General features: G+C 47.4%; 1 protein-coding gene across 5 annotated transcripts in view; it reads left to right on the top strand.

The window, feature by feature from the left end:
- RASL12 (RAS like family 12) overlaps positions 1–18,160 on the top strand; it is a 219,731-nt gene that overhangs the window by 136,425 nt on the left and 65,146 nt on the right. For 2 of the 5 annotated variants that reach the window (XM_063925635.1, XM_063925631.1), the window contains exon 1: positions 8,344–8,429. The exons of 2 other annotated variants lie outside the window; for them this stretch is intronic. In XM_063925635.1, the coding sequence (XP_063781705.1) occupies positions 8,415–8,429 (15 nt within the window). In that variant the 5' untranslated portion in view covers positions 8,344–8,414. Of the gene's footprint in view, positions 1–1,797; positions 2,411–8,343; positions 8,430–18,160 lie in introns of those variants that run through there. One more of the 5 variants, XM_063925633.1, reaches the window with a different exon arrangement.

Raw genomic sequence — 18,160 nt, 5'->3', positions numbered from 1 at the left:
ATTGACCAGCAGCAATTGCCTCCACAAAGTACACAGGGAGCTGAGATGGTGGATTCCAGTGGGGACGAATTGATAATCTGTGAGGAGGGGGATGTACACGGTGATATATCGGAGGATGATGATGAGGTGGACATCTTGCCTCTGTAGAGCCAGTTTGTGCAAGGAGAGATTAATTGCTTCTTTTTAGGTGGGGGTCCAAACCAACCCGTCATTTCAGTCACAGTCGTGTGGCAGACCCTGTCACTGAAATGATGGGTTGGTTAAAGTGTGCATGTCCTGTTTATACAACATAAGGGTGGGTGGGAGGGCCCAAGGACAATTCCATCTTGCACCTCTTTTTTCTTTCATTTTTATTTGCGTCATGTGCTGTTTGGGGAGTGTTTTTTGGAAGGGCCATCCTGCGTGACACTGCAGTGCCACTCCTAGATGGGCCCGGTGTTTGTGTCGGCCACTAGGGTCGCTTATCTTACTCACACAGCTACCTCATTGCGCCTCTTTTTTTCTTCTTTGCGTCATGTGCTGTTTGGGAAGTGTTTTTTGGAAGGGCCATCCTGCGTGACACTGCAGTGCCACTCCTAGATGGGCCCGGTGTTTGTGTCGGCCACTAGGGTCGCTAAGCTTAGTCACACAGCTACCTCATTGCGCCTCTTTTTTTCTTTGCGTCATGTGCTGTTTGGGGAGGGTTTTTTGGAAGGGACATCCTGCGTGACACTGCAGTGCCACTCCTAGATGGGCCCGGTGTTTGTGTCGGCCACTAGGGTCGCTTATCTTACTCACACAGCTACCTCATTGCGCCTCTTTTTTTCTTTGCATCGTGTGCTGTTTGGGGAGGGTTTTTTGGAAGGGACATCCTGCGTGACACTGCAGTGCCACTCCTAGATGGGCCCGGTGTTTGTGTCGGCCACTAGGGTCGCTTATCTTACTCACACAGCTACCTCATTGCGCCTCTTTTTTTCTTTGCGTCATGTGCTGTTTGGGGAGGTTTTTTTGGAAGGGACATCCTGCGTGACACTGCAGTGCCACTCCTAGATGGGCCCGGTGTTTGTGTCGGCCACTAGGGTCGCTTATCTTACTCACACAGCTACCTCATTGCGCCTCTTTTTTTCTTTGCGTCATGTGCTGTTTGGGGAGGGTTTTTTGGAAGGGACATCCTGCGTGACACTGCAGTGCCACTCCTAGATGGGCCAGGTGTTTGTGTCGGCCACTAGGGTCGCTTAGCTTAGTCATCCAGCGACCTCGGTGCAAATTTTAGGACTAAAAATAATATTGTGAGGTGTGAGGTGTTCAGAATAGACTGAAAATGAGTGGAAATTATGGTTTTTGAGGTTAATAATACTTTGGGATCAAAATGACCCCCAAATTCTATGATTTAAGCTGTTTTTTAGTGTTTTTTAAAAAAAACACCCGAATCCAAAACACACCCGAATCCGACAAAAAAAATTCGGTGAGGTTTTGCCAAAACGCGGTCGAACCCAAAACAAGGCCGCGGAACCGAACCCAAAACCAAAACACAAAACCCGAAAAATTTCAAGTGCACATCTCTAATTTTTTCACGTTATTTTAGTAAAAATAATGTTAATAAATAGACCCCTAAGTGTATTACACAGTGAGAATGATAAACTTGAGCTGCATTAAGGACAATGAGAGCAGTGCAGTGTAACTCATGGACAGTTCTCCAGTCAGTAAATGATCGGTGACACATAGAAGATGATTCTCATTTTTTCCTCTGGGGCATTGAAAAATACTTCCCATACAAGGAGTTTGGCACAGTCCCAACCTGCCCAGAGGAGAACAGCACTGCTTCAATCTACATGAGAATGAGGAGCACTGGGCACAGAGACCTCCAGAAACAGAGCAGGGCAATGAGACAGGCAGAAACCTGGAGCAGAAGAGGAATCATAACAACACTGAGAACAGAGAGCTTCAAAAACTCCAAGAACTCTTATTTGTTCCAGCACAGATCATTATAATGTGATCAAACTGTCAGCAACCAAAGGAAGTACAGTCTCCAGTATAGTGCATTGCTGCATACAGTATCAGCACTCACTGGCAGTGACTGGGATACCACAGGAGCTTGGAGTATCAGACACCTATCAGCATCAGCTGGGGGCGCTGATACAAGGAGGGGAGAGCTGTGTTTATTCCAGCTGTAGGGTAGAGACATCTGGAGCAGCGGTAGCACAGATCTACAGGAATCTAGCACAGAGCCCAGAATTACAGAGGATTAAGAAACAACTTCTTGTTGCGTCTGGCAGGACCTTTCATCTCTGGCCCCAGGACCAGGCTCCTGACATACAATGGGCTGCTCAAGACTCTTATCCCATGGATCTGTAAGACTATCATTGTGTCTTGGAAAGTCACAGTGTCTGTAACCTGTCAGACACAATACTTCTCTCCTCACTGACACAAGGTGAGGGTGCTGGAGGGCACAGTGCATGAGACTCGGAATAAGTGATGTGATGTGATCCATATGACTGTACAGGGCATGTTGTACTGTGTCAGGTACTGACTATCTTGCTGGGTGCAGTGTGTAGAGGTGCATACACACGGTGAGATTTTGTCTATGCGATTTCCCTTGAACTCCCCCAGAGCCCAGAAGCACCAATATTGTCTATATACACATGGGGTAAATTTACTAAGGTGGGATTTTTTTAGAACTGGTGATGTTGCCTATAGTAACCAATCAGATTCAATCTATTATCTTCTAGAAGCAGCTTGATAAATGTTAAGTAGAATATGATTGGTTGCTATGGGCAACATCACTAGTTCTAAAAAAAACTCCCACCTTAGTAAATTTACCCCATGGTGCGATTTTGACTATGTGTGATGTTGACTATGGCCGTTTTTTTACTATACTTTGTACTGGATTGTATACAATATAGTCAAAATTGCCTTGCCTGCACAGTCTATTTTTTCTTGAGATACCGATCCCGCAGGGACCGCGCATTGGTACTGCAAGCTGTATACACATGGTGCGGTATGTGCTAACTTTTTTTGTGATTTTGACTATATAGTCAAAATCGCAAGAATACATTACACCGTGTGTATGCACCTTTACTCAGACAGGGCTCTTGGTAAATAGCATGTTTTTATGGAGCTGGTGAAATGCACTGAGTAGTGAATCTAGGGAGAATATTTGATAAGTATCTTAATAATAATAATAATAATAATAATAATAATAAATACATTTTAATTGGTCTATGATTATCACTACCATGTCCCATTAACAGTCTATGGGGTCTATTTACTAAGCCTTGGATGGAGATATAGGGGGTAATTCTGAGTTGATCGCAGAGGCAAGTTTGTTTGCAATTGGGCAAAACCATGTGCACTGCAGGGGGGGGCAGATGTAACATGTGCAGAGAGAGTTAGATGTGTGCGGTTTATTTTGTTTCTGTGCAGGGTAAATACTGGCTGCTTTATTTTTACACTGCAATTTAGATTTCAGTTTGAACACACCACACCCAAATCTAACTCTTTCTGCACATGTTATATCTGCCCCCCTGCAGTACACATGGGAGGTCATTCCGAGTTGTTCTCTCGCAAGGCGATTTTAGCAGATTTGCTCATGCTAAGCCGCCGCCTACTGGGAGTGAATCTTAGCATCTTAAAATTGCGAACGAAGTAATCGCAATATTGCGATTACACACCTCGTAGCAGTTTCTGAGTAGCTCCAGACTTACTCGGCATCTGCAATCATTTCACTGCTTGTCGTTCCTGGTTTGACGTCACAAACACACCCAGCGTTCGCCCAGACACTCCTCCGTTTCTCCGGCCACTCCTGCGTTTTTTCCGGAAACGGTAGCGTTTTTTCCCACACGCCCATAAAACGGCCTGTTTCCGCCCAGTAACACCCATTTCCTGTCAATCACATTACGATCGCCAGAACGATGAAAAAGCCGTGAGTAAAATTCCTAACTGCATAGCAAATTTACTTGGCGCAGTCGCAGTGCGGACATTGCGCATGCGCATTAAGCGGAAAATCGCTGCGATGCGAAGATTTTTACCGAGCGAACAACTCGGAATGAGGGCCCTGGTTTTGCCCAACTGCTAAAAAATTTCCTGCTGCGATCAACTTGGAATTACCCCCAAAGTGCATGGAGATAAAGCACCAGCCAATCAGCTCCAAACTGCCATGTTACAGGCTGTGTTTCAAAAATGACAGTTAGGAGGTGATTTGCTGGTACTTTATCTCCATGCACTTTATTTCCATCCAAGGCTTAGTAAATAGACCCCTATATTGCAAGAAAGTCTACAAACCCCCAAAATGACCACAACAAACTATTAAGTTATGTCTTTTACTATGATGGCCAGATAGGTGTATCCTGTAATGCTGTGTGTAGTTCAATATGTAGGTTCTCAGGGGTGTGGTATGAGTTGCCGGCAGCCGGGTCCCCGATGGCCAGCATACCGGCGCCGGGATCCCGACAGCGGGGCGCCGGCTTGCCGATAGCGGTGCGAGCACAAATGAGCCCCTTGCGGGCTCGCAGACCTCGCCATGCTGCGGGCACGGTGGCGCGCTATCTATTCTCCCTCCAGGGGGGTCGTGGACCCCCAAGAGGGAGAAAAGGTGTCGGTTTGCCGGTTGTCGGGATTCCGGCGCCGGTATACTGTGTGCCGGGATCCCAACAAACGGTATACTGAATACCACCCGGTTCTCAGGAATGATGAAGAGCAGAAAATCTTTCATGGCACCATAGCTGCTGTGTGGAGTGTGTGATGTGTTGCTTAGGAATGCTGATATCAGCCATGTGTATGTTGTTGACATATATATGGTCTGTATGTATACAGTACAGACTTGGCTATTTATAAATATTTCAAGTTTGAAATATGTATTTGTGTACGTGTTTATTTCTATGCACTTATCTGTGTATTTGTTTTTCTATACAAATGTATCATCAGATTAATACGTTGTTAGTATGAGATTTATTACAACTGTTAGGGTCATTTACATACTGCAATGTCTGCATGCCCACAGTACGTTTTTATGGTCAAATTTGTTGCAAAATATAATGTTCTGTTCAAGCATCAACACACAGGCAGATTGTAGGATAAACTTTACTGTGATGAGAACATGTAAACTGCATAACAGAGCATAACATGGAGTATTGGAAGGAACTATTGGATATTGTACTTTCACAATAGAGGGCCTATACATTATTATACAGCAGTCCATACTGTCAGTGCTTAAAGTCGTCCTAGAGAGGTGGTGGAACTCACCCCCCCCCCCCCCCCATCCCATGTAATAAAGGTATTGCGCACGTCACAAAAAGGGGTGTGGTCTCAAAAAGAAAGGGGCGTGGTCACGCAGTAGTAATAATGCCCACAGTAGTAACACCCCGTAATACACATTATGCCCACCGCAGTTAGCGCCCCTTATACAATGCCCACAGTAGTAGTGTTCCTTATGCAATGTCCACTGTACTGGTAGTGCCCACAGTGGTAGTGTCCCTTATATAGACCCCATAGTAGTGGTGCCCCTTATGCAATGCCCGCAATAGTTGTGCCGTTATGTCCCCAGGAGTGATGCCCCTTATGAAGTGCCCCCTTTACAATGCTCTCATTACTTGGGCCCCCAGTAGTAATGCCCTTAATGGTAATGCCCCGTGTAGTATTGCCCCCAGTAGTAATGTTGCCTGTAGTAATGCCCCCAGTCATTTAGCACCCTGTAGTTTAGCCTAAGTAGTTATGCCCCCAGTGGTAATGCCCCTGCAGTTATGACCCCAGTAGTTTACCCCCCCTTTAGTTTAGCTTCCCAGTGGTAATGCCCCCAGTAGTTTAACCCTCATGTAGTTTGCCCCATGTAGTTTAGCCTCCCAGTGGTAATGTCTCAGTAGTTTAGCCCCAGTAGTTTGCCCGCTTGTAGTTTGCCCCCCTGTAGTTTAGCCGCCAGTGGTAATGCCCCCCTGTAGTTTGCCCCCTTGTAGTTTAGTCCCTGTAGTTATGCCTTCAATAGTTTAGCCACTGTAGTTATGCCTCCTTGTAGTTTAGCCCCCAGTAGTAATGCCCCCAGTAGTTTAGCCCCTGTAGTTATGCCCCCAATAGTTTAGCCCCCCTGTAGTTTGCCCCCAAGTAGTAATGCCTCTGTAGTTGGGATCCGGTCTGAAGATCGACAGTGTCTAGGTCGACCACTATAGGTCGACAGTCACTAGGTCGACAGGGGTTCTAGGTCGACATGTTCTAGGTCGACAGGTCGAAATGTCGACATGAGTTTTTCAAAAAAAATTTCTTTTTTGGAACTTTTTCATACTTAACATTCCACGCGGACTACGAATGGGAATAGTACCCTTGTAGTTTGCCCCCTTGTAGTTTGCCCCCTTGTAGTTTTCCCTCAGTAGCTTGCCCCCTTGTAGTTTGCCCCCAGTAGTTGGCCCCCAGTAATAATGTCCCCAAGTAGATGCCCCCCATTAGTAGTGCCCCCCAGGAGTTTGCCCCCAGTAGATGCCCCTCAGTAGTAATGCCCCCCAGTAGTTTGCCCCAGTAGATGCCCCCTGTATTTATGCCCTCCTGTAGTTTGCCCCCAGTAGTTAGCCCCTTTGTAGTTTGCCCCCAGAAGCTTGCCCCCTTGTAGTTTGCCCCCAGTAGCTTGCCCCCTTGTAGCTTGCCCCAGTAACTTGCCCCCTTGTAGTTTGCCCCCTTGTAGTTTGCCCCCTTGTAGCTTGCCCCCTTGTAGTTTGCCCCCTTGTAGTTTGCCCTTTAGTAGTTGGCCCCCAGTAGTTGGACCCCAATAATAATGTCCCCCAGTAGATGCCCCCCAGTAGTAATGCCCCCCAGGAGTTTGCCCTCAGTAGTAATGCCCCCCAGTAGTTTGCCCCCAGTAGATGCCCCCCAGTAGTAATGCCCCCCAGTAGTAATGCCCCCCCAGTAGTTTGCCCCAGTAGATGCCTCCCCAGTAGTAATGTCCCCCATTAGTTTGCCCCAGTAGATGCCCCCCAGTAGTAATGCCCACCAGTAGTTTGCCCCCAGTAGATGCGCCACTACACTAAGGATGAAAACAAACAAAAATCACAATACTCACCAAGCCCCGCTCCCGCTTCCAGACCGCTGCAGTCCTCTCTTGGCGTCCGCTCCTCGGCACTATGGGAGAGACGTCATGATATCTCTCCCATAGCGCACAGTGGCAGCGCCGGAAGCCGGAGCTCAGTAGTGAGCTCCTGCCACTGGCTTCTGCTGTAGAGAGGGAGACGGGCGCCCGCTGGTAACACCATCTCAGCGGGCGCCCGGCATCTCCCTGCGGCGCAGGGGACACATCGGTTTAAGTGAGCGGGAGGAGGCGGAACTGCATTCCGTCTGCCTACTGTATCTCCAGCCACTGAAAATGAATAATCCTTATCGCTGCATATTGCAGCAATAACTACTTTTTATCAGCACAGTCTATGATTTCAGCCCATCCCAGTGATCATGTACGCATCCAGAGCCGGATTAAGGGGGGGCCCAGGGGGTCAGTACCCCATCCCCCCTGTCTCAAGGGGCCCCCTTGCCGGAGATGCTCTGCCCCACTCTGGTGCTACTTTCTCCAGCCTCCGCCAACAGCAACAGCTCTTCTGCCAGCAGCAGCGGAGGCTGGAGATTGCCTGAATCAGTCCCTGTGCTGCTCGAGAGGAGGGGGGAGGGAGCCGTACGTGGGACATCGCACAGCCGCCGTTATGGGACATACTGCACTCCTCCCTGCTGCAGCGTGGGTGCCCTCCCACCAAGGGCTCCTGTTGCCGGTGGGTGGCATTATTGGGATGGAGGTGGTGTGCGAGCAAAGGATGCAGCAGAGGGGTGATTGCTGGAGGGAAGGGGAGGGACCCCCTGTCTTGGGTGTCCTGGGCCCCCCGAGGTCTTTATCTGGCCCTGTATGCATGCAATCACTTCTGTGTTCGTACCCCAGCCAGGCAGCTGCACATGTACACTGAGAAAATGTTGTAATTGGATTCGCGAACATTCCAGCCCACTGGAGAGGGATCTCAAGATCCCTCCTCAGCAGACTGCCCCACTGAAGTTAATGGACTAATGGTGTTAGCCTACACATGCAAGATCCGAAAAGCTGCGCTAGAAAATTATAGGGATGGGCCCTGAAAGGCCAAGATCTCCTGCTTTCTATTGTGTTGCATTTCAGGAATTCTTAATTCTGCCCTTAAACATGTGTGAATAGCAGTTTTTGTGTATTTGAGAATTGCTTGATAGGCCCCTTAGTCCATTATACCCATGTTCCTTGACAGCTTGTAGTCCCCAATAGAGGTCTTGTACTGATCAAACTTTCAACTGTTTTACATTTATATAATAAAATCCTTTTGCAGGTTACGATCCCTCTCTCTACCAGTAGCTCAGCTGCAGCAAGCATCCAGTTTTGGTTGTCGTACATGGACTCCACCTTCTCTTCAGCCACCCCTGTCTATTCGTTGGCTTCCGCTTCTGAAAGATGAGCTATGTCTTCCCAAGATGTGGGTTCATGCACACTAATAGCACTAGCCGTGAATGAGACACAGGTTTTTCCTTACTTTGTTCTCTATCCTTAACTTGTGCTCCCATCCATGGTGCCTCTCCTCACAAGTTACTCATTCACCTTACTCATTCATTTGTTCACAAAATGTATTGTTGGTCTCTTTAGTGTTGGATTTCAATTCCATACCCAAGTCTAGTGAGTCCATTGCATCATGCATGTAGTTAACTTGTCTGTTCTTGGGTCTAGGATTAAGGGGTCTATTTACTAAGCCTTGGATGAAGACAAAGTGGATGGAGATAAAGTACCAGCCAACCAGCTCCTCACTGACATTTTTCAAACATAGCCTGTGACTGACAGTTAGGTGCTGATTGGCTGGTACTTTATCTCCATCCAGCTTAGTAAAAAGACCCCTAAATATCAGTTGGAACTCTCACTGTATCCAACAAGAATTCCTTTGAGTCTCTCATTAGGAATATGAACAAATGCTTTGCACCTAAAATCTTTGATGTCTTTTATGCTATGTGTCTCACCATGCCAAAATTCATATGAAGTTTTTGCTGTCTTTCTGGAGAATAATCTGCTTTACCAGTAAGTAGCTTTTATGGATGCTTGTGTTAGCGTGCTTCTTATCACTTTAATCAGGGTTCTGTTATTGCTTTCAGCTACTCCATTCTGCTCTGGTTTATGGAACTGTCTGTTGATGCTTTATGCTGTGTTGCATTATGCTGGAGGAAGAGAGATGCAGATGCACACTCTTAGCACTAAGAACACGGATAGTAAAAAAATGCAAATAAACCCTATACTCCATGTTAATTGTGAGGATTTATTCAAATTATTTGTACTATCCGTGTTCTTAGTGCTAGGAGTGTGCATCTGCATCTCTCTTCCTCCAGCATAGTATTAGAAGCCTCAGCATGATAGCACCTCTTGATATTTTTATAATAGGATGTGCAGTCCAGGTCCCCCCTTTTTTCTGCTGTGTTGCATTAAGAAGATTAATATTTATGTCCTTTAAATGTGCCTCCATTGTCACTTCAAAATGTGAGAGGATTCTGGGGGATATTCAGCATCAGACGGAATTGAGATGCGGTGGCATCTCCCCGTCTGCCCCTGCGGGGTGCATGCGCAGGACCCGCTCTGCATGTGTGCAGATGGGGAGATGTGATCACATCTCAGTTATGCGAATGCCACTGCCTGATTGAGGCGTTCACAGGACGGTACAGGGTGGCGATGTGGCGTTGTGAGGCGGTGACGCGGGTTTGGACGGGCTTGGTGACAAAAACGGGGGGCAGGTTCGGGCAGCCGATGTGACCCGGAAAATGGCTGCACCTGCCTTCGCAGCCTGGCTACTGAGACAGGGGGCTTCCACAAATCAATGATGTGATCACAATTACATTACGATTGCATCGTTTGGGTATTTGCATGTTGGTCGGCTTTGCTCTGTGCTGGGCAGCCACCAGCATTCGATTGCTACCAGTTGTAGGATTGCTAAAATAGCAAAATTGCAACTGAAGCTGAATGAGGTGCCTTGTTCCAACTTGTGACTTGTCACTTTTACTTAGTCCTATAGTTTGTCAAATTTTTTTTTCTCTCTCTGTTTTATATGTGTCTGTGGGGCTTATGCAGAGTTAGGAACAATGGGGGAACTTAGAGATGAACGCAGACGGCTGCATTCGCCCTGCCCCCCAACGCTGCAATGCCGCCCCGCAAACGGCCACCGCTGTCAATCACACTGCAGTTGCGTCCATCGGGGATGCGACCGCAATGTGTGTGTCCGCGCAGCTGCTGTGAATGCTGGCAACTGCAGCCTACATTGCCACTAAATCACTCACGCCAACCGCTACATTGCACATTCTAGATCACAGCCCCATAGGATTGCGTATTAAAGTCACCAAATTAAGTCTGTATGAATTAAGTGTGTACGGTTTTTGTGTTCACTGCACATCGCCCTCACATCTTTGGAACAAGCGATTTTGCATAGAGCCTAATTGAATTGTTTGTTGGTTCATTTTAAATCTGACCACATGCAGTGCAACATGGTTTTTCCAAGGTGTAAATTGCTCTTTTATTTGCTATTTTTTATTTGATGCTGACTCTTTATGAGCCCTTGTATATCCTTATGTATGAAAGGGTTGCCATGTACAGTATCTGTTCCTGATGTGTGTAATTTCATATTACTACTAGTCACTGTGTCACTGTGTATGAGAGCACATGGTCCTAAGGCTGGGTACACACTTTCACGGCTTGATGGCAAACCCACCGTTGCATCAACAGAGTTACCATTTTTGCTAACATTCTTCATGCACACTTTCGTAACGATGTTCACAGACATATTGGCCCTCATTGTGAGTTGATCGCTAGCTGCTTTTGGTCGCAGCAAATAGGTAAAGGCGGCATTTCTGCGCATGCGTATGGTGCGCAGTGCGCACGCACGACGTACTTTCACAAAAGACTATGCAGTTTCACACAAGGTCAAGCGAAGCTTTTCAGTCGCACTGCTGGCCGCAGAGTGATTGACAGGAAGTGGGTGTTTCTGGGTGGTAACTGACCGTTTTCGGGTAGTGAGTGAAAAAACGCAGGCGTGTCGGAAAAAAACGCAGGAGTGGCTGGGGAAACTTAGGCGTGGCTGGCCGAACGCAGGACATGTTTGTGACGTCAAAACAGGAACTAAACAGTCTGCTGAAGTGATCGCTAGCTAGGAGTAAGTCTCGAGCTACTCTGAAACTGCACAATCTTTTTTAGTAGCAATGCTGCGATCCTTTCGGTCGCACTTCTGCTAAGCTAAGATACAGTCCCAGAGGGCGGCCGCTTAGCATTTGCACTGCTGCTAAAAGCAGCTAGCGAGCGAACAACTCGGAATGAGGGCCATTGGGTGTACACACCCGCAGATGGGCTCGCAATATTTTGCCCATTTGCTCGAACAACCTACAGTATACAGTATATCGCCTAGTGTGTATCCAGCATAAGGCTTTACTCTTGTATAATGTTGGAATTGATGCTCTTGGGGCTTTCGTTTCTGTACAACAATTAAACCCCATGATTGCTGGACAAGTTGTTTATGTAAGATATTATTTTGGTCCCACATTTGCAGTTCTTGTAGTTATTCAGGTGACTGTGCCGTATATAAATGCAGTTATCATGTGTGACTGTGCTTAATCTCACCTGTTCCTCACCACACCTGCATAGTTTGGACAATGCAAGTGTTCATCCACTTTCGGCTCTGGCTATTCATTTTCTTCCATCCAGGATAATGCAAAATCATCTTGCGTATGGAGTCATTGATACCCCTTTCACACTGACAAATATTTCCCGGGTTATTGCACATGAACGCACATCAACCTGGGAATTTGCTCAGTGTAAAAGGGTCCTAAAAGAATATCCCGGGTCGAGCGTCCCGGCATTTCATCCCAGGTCTCGACCTGGGTTGAAGCCGGGATCGTCCCGGGATGCGGTGCAGTGTGAACGGTGCAGTGTGAACGGATGCGGTGCAGTGTGAACAGTGTGCCGGGTCAAGGTGACCCGGCACCTGTTCTCTGCATAGGAGGAGGCGGTGCTTGGAGATGATTATCTCCAAGCACCATCTCCGGTAGCGTCAGCGGTGATGTCACCAACCCGGCAATATGCCAGGTTGGGCTGCAAGTCTGAAGGGGTCTCAAGCCGGGTCGCACCTAGGAAGTACCTTTGTACACATTCCCGGGTGCGACCCGGCTATTGTCAATCTGAAAGGGGTGTAAGCTGCTGTGTGCCATAAAGACAAGGGCCTACTTCCAAGTTAGAACTGTACCGCAAGCACATACTTTACAAACGAGTAATAATTCAGCAGTTTCCAGGCATTAGTCAGAGCACTTTATGTGTCAGGTAGACTGCACAGAAGTATGGCTAGCACATGGATACACTTTAAAGTATGTATTTACCCATTGACCAGAGTTGTGTTAGTGTCGCTAGTATTTATTTATATGCTCCTGCATGTACTTTCCAAGTTTTATTTGGTATACTTTTCTCAGTTCAGCTTGCTGTTTAAAGTGGATCTTTCTTGCAGCTTCTGTAATGCATCCCACATATCTTTGGTGGAAATCTCATGGTTTATTTGCATTAGCAAGCCATCTTCAGCAAATAACTTATGGTTCCTTATGCCTGTCTGTCTTATCCTATTTTTGTTTCTTGACATCTGATCTGCCTGTAGTAATATTGTTCCACAAATCTTTGTATAACAGCATTTCAACATTAAACATTCACAGGTGATAATTGGCATCACTTAGTTTAGCCATTGTCAGTTTAAGTTCTGAGCTGCTAGCCATCCTTTTTTCTTTGTTATTCCCTTTGAAATACGGTGCTGAATTACAAACATGTTTTGTTGTTTTGGGAATTATAACTAGAGATGTGCAGCGGGCATTTTTCGTGTTTTGTGGTTTGGTTTTGGATTCGGTTCCGTGGTCGTGTTTTGGAATCGGATGCGTTTTGGCAATACCACCCTTTCGGATTTTTGTCGGATTCGGGTGCATTTTGGATTCGGGTGTTTTTAAAAAAAAAAACATCAAAAACAGCTTAAATCATAGAATTTTGGGGAAATTTTGATCCTATAGTATTATTAACCTCAATAACCATAATTTCCACTCATTTCCAGTCTATTCTGAACAGCTCACACCTCACAATATTATTTTTAGTCCTAAAATTTTCACCGAGGTCGCTGGATGACTAAGCTAAGCGATCCAAGTGGGCGGCACAAACACCTGGCCCATCTAGGAGTGGCCACTGCAGTGTCAGGCAGGATGGCACTTAAAAAAATAGTCTCCAAACAGTACATGATGCAAAGATAAATAAAAAAAGAGGTGCAAGATGGAATTGCCTCCCACCCACCCTTATGTTGTATAAGCAGGACATGCACACTTTAACAAACCAATCATTTCAACGACAGGGTCTGCCACGCGACTGTAGCTGAAATGACTGGTTGGTTTGGGCCGCCACCAAAAAATAAGCAATCAATCTCTCCTTGCACAAACTGGCTCTACAGAGGCAAGATGTCCACCTCATCCTCATCCTCCGATTCCTCACCCCTTTCACTGTGTACATCCTCCTCCTCACAGAGTATTAATTTGTCCCCACTGGAATCCACCATCACAGGTCCCTGTGTACTTTCTGGAGGCAACTGCTGGTAAATGTCTCCACAGAGGAATTTATAATTCATTTTCATGAACATCATCTTCTCCACATTTTCTGGAAGTAACCTCCTACGCCGATCACTGACAAGGTGACTGGCTGCATTAAACACTCTTTCGGAGTACTCACTGGAGGGGGGACAACTTAGGTAAAATAAAACCAGTTTGTGCAAGGGCCTCCAAATTGCCTCTTTTTCCTGCCAGTAAATGTACGGACTGTCTGACATGCTTACAGTGATGCTGTCAGTCATATAATCCTCCACCATTCTTTCAATGGTGACAGAATCATATGCAGTGACAGTTGACGACATGTCAGTTATCGTTGGCAGGTCTTTCAGTCCGGACCAGATGTCAGCACTTGCTCCTGACTGCCCTGCATCACCGCCAGTGGGTGGTTTTGGAAATTTTATCATTTTCCTGGCAGCTCCAGTGGTGGTAGAAAATGAAGGAGGAGCTGTTGGCGGGTCACGTTCCGCTTGACTTGACAATTGTCTCACCAGCAGGTCTTTGAACATCTGCAGACTTGTGTCTGCTGGAAAGAGAGATACAACGTCGGCTTTAAACCTAGGATCAAGCACGGTGGCCAAAATGTAGTGCTCTGATTTCAACGGATTGACCACACGTGAATCCTGGTTAAGTGAATGAAGGGCTCCATCCACAAGTCCCACATGCCTAGCGGAATCGCTCCATTTTAGCTCCTCCTTCAATCTCTCCAGCTGCTTCTGCAAAAGCCTGATGAGGGGAATGACCTGACTTAGGCTGGCAGTGTCTGAACTGACTTCACGTGTGGCAAGTTCAAAGGGTTGGAGAACCTTGCACAACGTGGAAATCATTCTCCACTGCGCTTGAGTCAGGTGCATTCCCCCTCCTTTGCCTATATTGTAGGCAGATGTATATGCTTGAATGGCCTTTTGCTGCTCCTCCATCCTCTGAAGCATATAGAGTAGGGGTGGGCAACATGCGGCCCGCGGGCCGGATGCGGCCCGCGGACCGATCCTGCCTGGCCCGCTGTGCCCCACCAGAGTGCAATGACAAGAGGCCCGACAGGCCGCTTGTCATTGCACTGCTCGCAGACGCGGCGCCGCTGAGGAAATCCCGGTCACGTCACATGGTCAGCTGACCGGGATTTCCTCTATCTCATGCGCTGGGCGTCACGGGGGGCGGCGCTGGGCGGGCACTGCAGAGCGGGACTCGGAGCAGAACGAAGCGGCCAGTGGGGAGCACAAGCGGAGGCCAGTGGGGAGCACAAGCGGAGGCCAGTGGGGAGAAGAAACGGCGGCCAGCGGGGAGAAGCAGCATCTGCAGCAGCAGCAGCGCAGATCATCACTGACAGTGGGGATCGGCACTGACAAATTGGTAAACCCCCTGGATAAAGCTAAAGCTGCCCTATAAGTTATGGGGAGGGGAGTTAAAAACGGTTGTATGGGTTTAGGGGAGTGTGTGGGGGGGGGGAGGGTAAGGACTGCTATATAGGTTTAGGGGAGGGTGGGGAAAGGGGGGTAGGGACTGTCTGCCGTAATGTGTAAAAACGGGGGCCCTGTCTGCCGTAATGTGTAAAAACGGGGGCGCTGTCTGCCGTAATGTGTAAAAACGGGGGCGCTGTCTGCCGTAATGTATAAAAACGGGGGCGCTGTCTGCCGTAATTATAAAAACGGGGGTGCTGTCTGCCGTAATGTGTAAAAACGGGGGGTGCTGTCTGCCGTAATGTGTAAAAACGGGGGCACTGTCTGCCAAAATTATAAAAACGGGGGTGCTGTCTGCCGTAATGTATAAAAAGGGGGACGATGTCTGCCGTAATGTGTAAAAACGGGGGCACTGTCTGCCGTAATGTATAAAAACGGGGGCGATGTCTGCCGTAATGTGTAAAAAGGGGATGCTGTCTGCCGTAATGTGTAAAAACGGGGGCGCTTGCTGCCGTAATGTGTAAAAACGGGGGTGCTGTCTGCCGTAATGTGTAAAAACGGGGGCACTGTCTGCCGTAATGTATAAAAACGGGGACGCTGTCTGCCGTAATGTATAAAAGTGGGGGCGCTGTCTGCCGTAATGTATAAAAGCGGGGGCGCTGTCTGCCGTAATGTATAAAAGCGGGGGCGCTGTCTGCCGTAATTATAAAAATGGGGGTGCTGTCTGTCGTAATCTGTAAAAAGGGGACGCTGTCTGTCGTAATGTGTAAAAAGGGGGACACTGTCTGCCATAATGTGTAAAAAGGGCACGCTGTCTGCCGTAATGTGTAAAAAGGGATCTCTTTTTGAGTATTTTGTGTGTGGCCCTCGAATATTCGCTGGAAGTGTTAAGCGGCCCCCCAGCTGAAATAATTGCCCACCCCTGATATAGAGTGTTGAATTCCACCTCGTTACCGCCTCTTGCTTCAGCTGATGGCAAGGCATGTTGATGAGTGTTTGCTGGCGCTCCAGTCTTCGGCACGCGGTGGTTGAATGCCGAAAGTGGCACGCAATTTTTCGGGCCACCGACAGCATCTCCTGCATGCCCCTGTCGTTTTAAAAAAAATTATGCACCACCAAATTAATTGTATGTGCAAAACATGAGACGTGCTGGAATTTGCCCACATGTAAATATTGGTGGTGTTGTCCGATATCACAAATCCCCAGGAGAGTCCAATTGGGGTAAGCCAATCTGCGATGATGTTCCTCAGTTTCCGTAAGAGGTTGTCAGCTGTGTGCCTCTTATGGAAAGCGGTGATACAAAGTGTAGCCTGCCTAGGAACGAGTTGGCGTTTGCGAGATGCTGCTACTGGTGCCGCCGCTGTTGTTGCTGTTGTTGCGGGAGGCAATACATCTACCCAGTGGGCTGTCACAGTCATATAGTCCTTAGTCTGCCCTGCTCCACTTGTCCACATGTCCGTGGTTAAGTGGACAGTGGGTACAACTGCATTTTTTAGGACACTGAGGACACTTTTTATGACGTCTGTGTACATTCTCGGTATCGCCTAGAGAAGTGGAACTTAGATGGGATTTTGTACTGGGGACACACTACCTCAAGCAATTCTCTAAGTCCCTGTGAACTAACGGTGGATACCGGACGCACGTCTAACACCAACATAGTTGTCAAGGCCTGAGTTATCCGCTTTGCAACAGGATGACTGCTGTGATATTTCATCTTCCTCGGAAAGGACTGTTGGACAGTCAATTGCTTACTGGAAGTAGTACAAGTGGTCTTCCGACTTCCCCTCTGGGATGACGATCGACTCCCAGCAGCAACAACAGCAGCACCAGCAGCAACAGCAGCAGTAGGCGTTCCACTCAAGGATCCATCGGAGGAATCCCAGTTAGGAGAGGACTCGTCAGACTTGCCAGTGACATGGCCTGCAGGACTATTGGCGTTCCTGTCTAAGGAGGAAATTTACATTGAGGGAGTTGGCGGTGTAGTTTGCAGGAGCTTGGGTACAAGAGGAAGGGATTTAGTTGTCAGGGGACTGCTTCCGCTGTCACCCAAAGTTTTTGAACTTGTCAATGACTTCTGATGAATGCGCTCCAGGTGACGTATAAGGGAGGATGTTCCTAGGTGGTTAACGCCCTTACCCCTACTTATTACAGCTTGACAAAGGCAACACATGGCTTGAACATGTTGTCCGCATTTCTGTTGAAATAATTCCACAACGAAGAGGTGATTTTTTTTGTATTTTGACCAGGCATGTCAATGGCCTTATTCATCCCACGGACAACAGGTGTCTTCCTGGGTGCCTGACTTAAACAAACCACCTCACCATCAGAATCCTCCTCGTCAATTTCCTCCTCAGCGCCAGCAACACCCATATCCTCATCCTGGTGTACTTCAACAGTGACATCTTCAATTTGAATATCAGGAACTGGACTGCGGGTGCTCCTTCCAGCACTTGCAGGGGGCGTGCAAATGGTGGAAGGAGCCACCTCTTCCCATCCAGTGTTGGGAAGGTCAGGCATCGCAACCGACACAATTGGACTCTCCTTGGGGATCTGTGATTTAGAACGCACAGTTCTTTGCTTTGCTTTTGCCAGCTTAAGTCATTTCATTTTTCTAGCGGGAGGATGAGTGCTTCCATCGTCATGTGAAGCTGAACCACTAGTCATGAGGACCATAGGAGAGGGCCTTAGCCGTTCCTTGCCACTCCGTGTCGTAAATGGCATATTGACAAGTTTACACTTTTCCTCAGACGATTTTAATTTAGATTTTTGGGTCATTTTACTGAACTTTTGCTTTTTGGATTTTACATGCTCTCTACTATGACATTGGGCATCGGCTTTGGCAGACGACGTTGATGGCATTTCATCATCGCTGCCATGACTAGTGGCAGCAGCTTCAGCACGAGGTGGAAGTGGATCTTGATCTTTCCCTATTTTACCCTCCAAATTTTTGTTCTCCATTTTTTAATGTGTGGAATTATATGCCAGTAATATATCTGGAATTAGTCGGCAGTAATGTCTGGAATTAGATGCCACTAGATAGATACCAGATACCACTGTGACTAGAATGATGTTGAGCTATGCACAGTGACAGAACACTACCACAGCACCCTATAGCAGCAAGATGCAGCACAAGACACTGTACTAGTATTAGTAATGTTGTATTACTGAGC

This window comes from Pseudophryne corroboree, chromosome 6 (genome assembly GCF_028390025.1).
Source record: "Pseudophryne corroboree isolate aPseCor3 chromosome 6, aPseCor3.hap2, whole genome shotgun sequence".
Taxonomy (NCBI): Eukaryota; Metazoa; Chordata; class Amphibia; order Anura; family Myobatrachidae; genus Pseudophryne; species Pseudophryne corroboree.
Note: the sequence above shows the minus strand (reverse complement) of the source record. Positions and strands in the feature narration are given on the sequence as shown.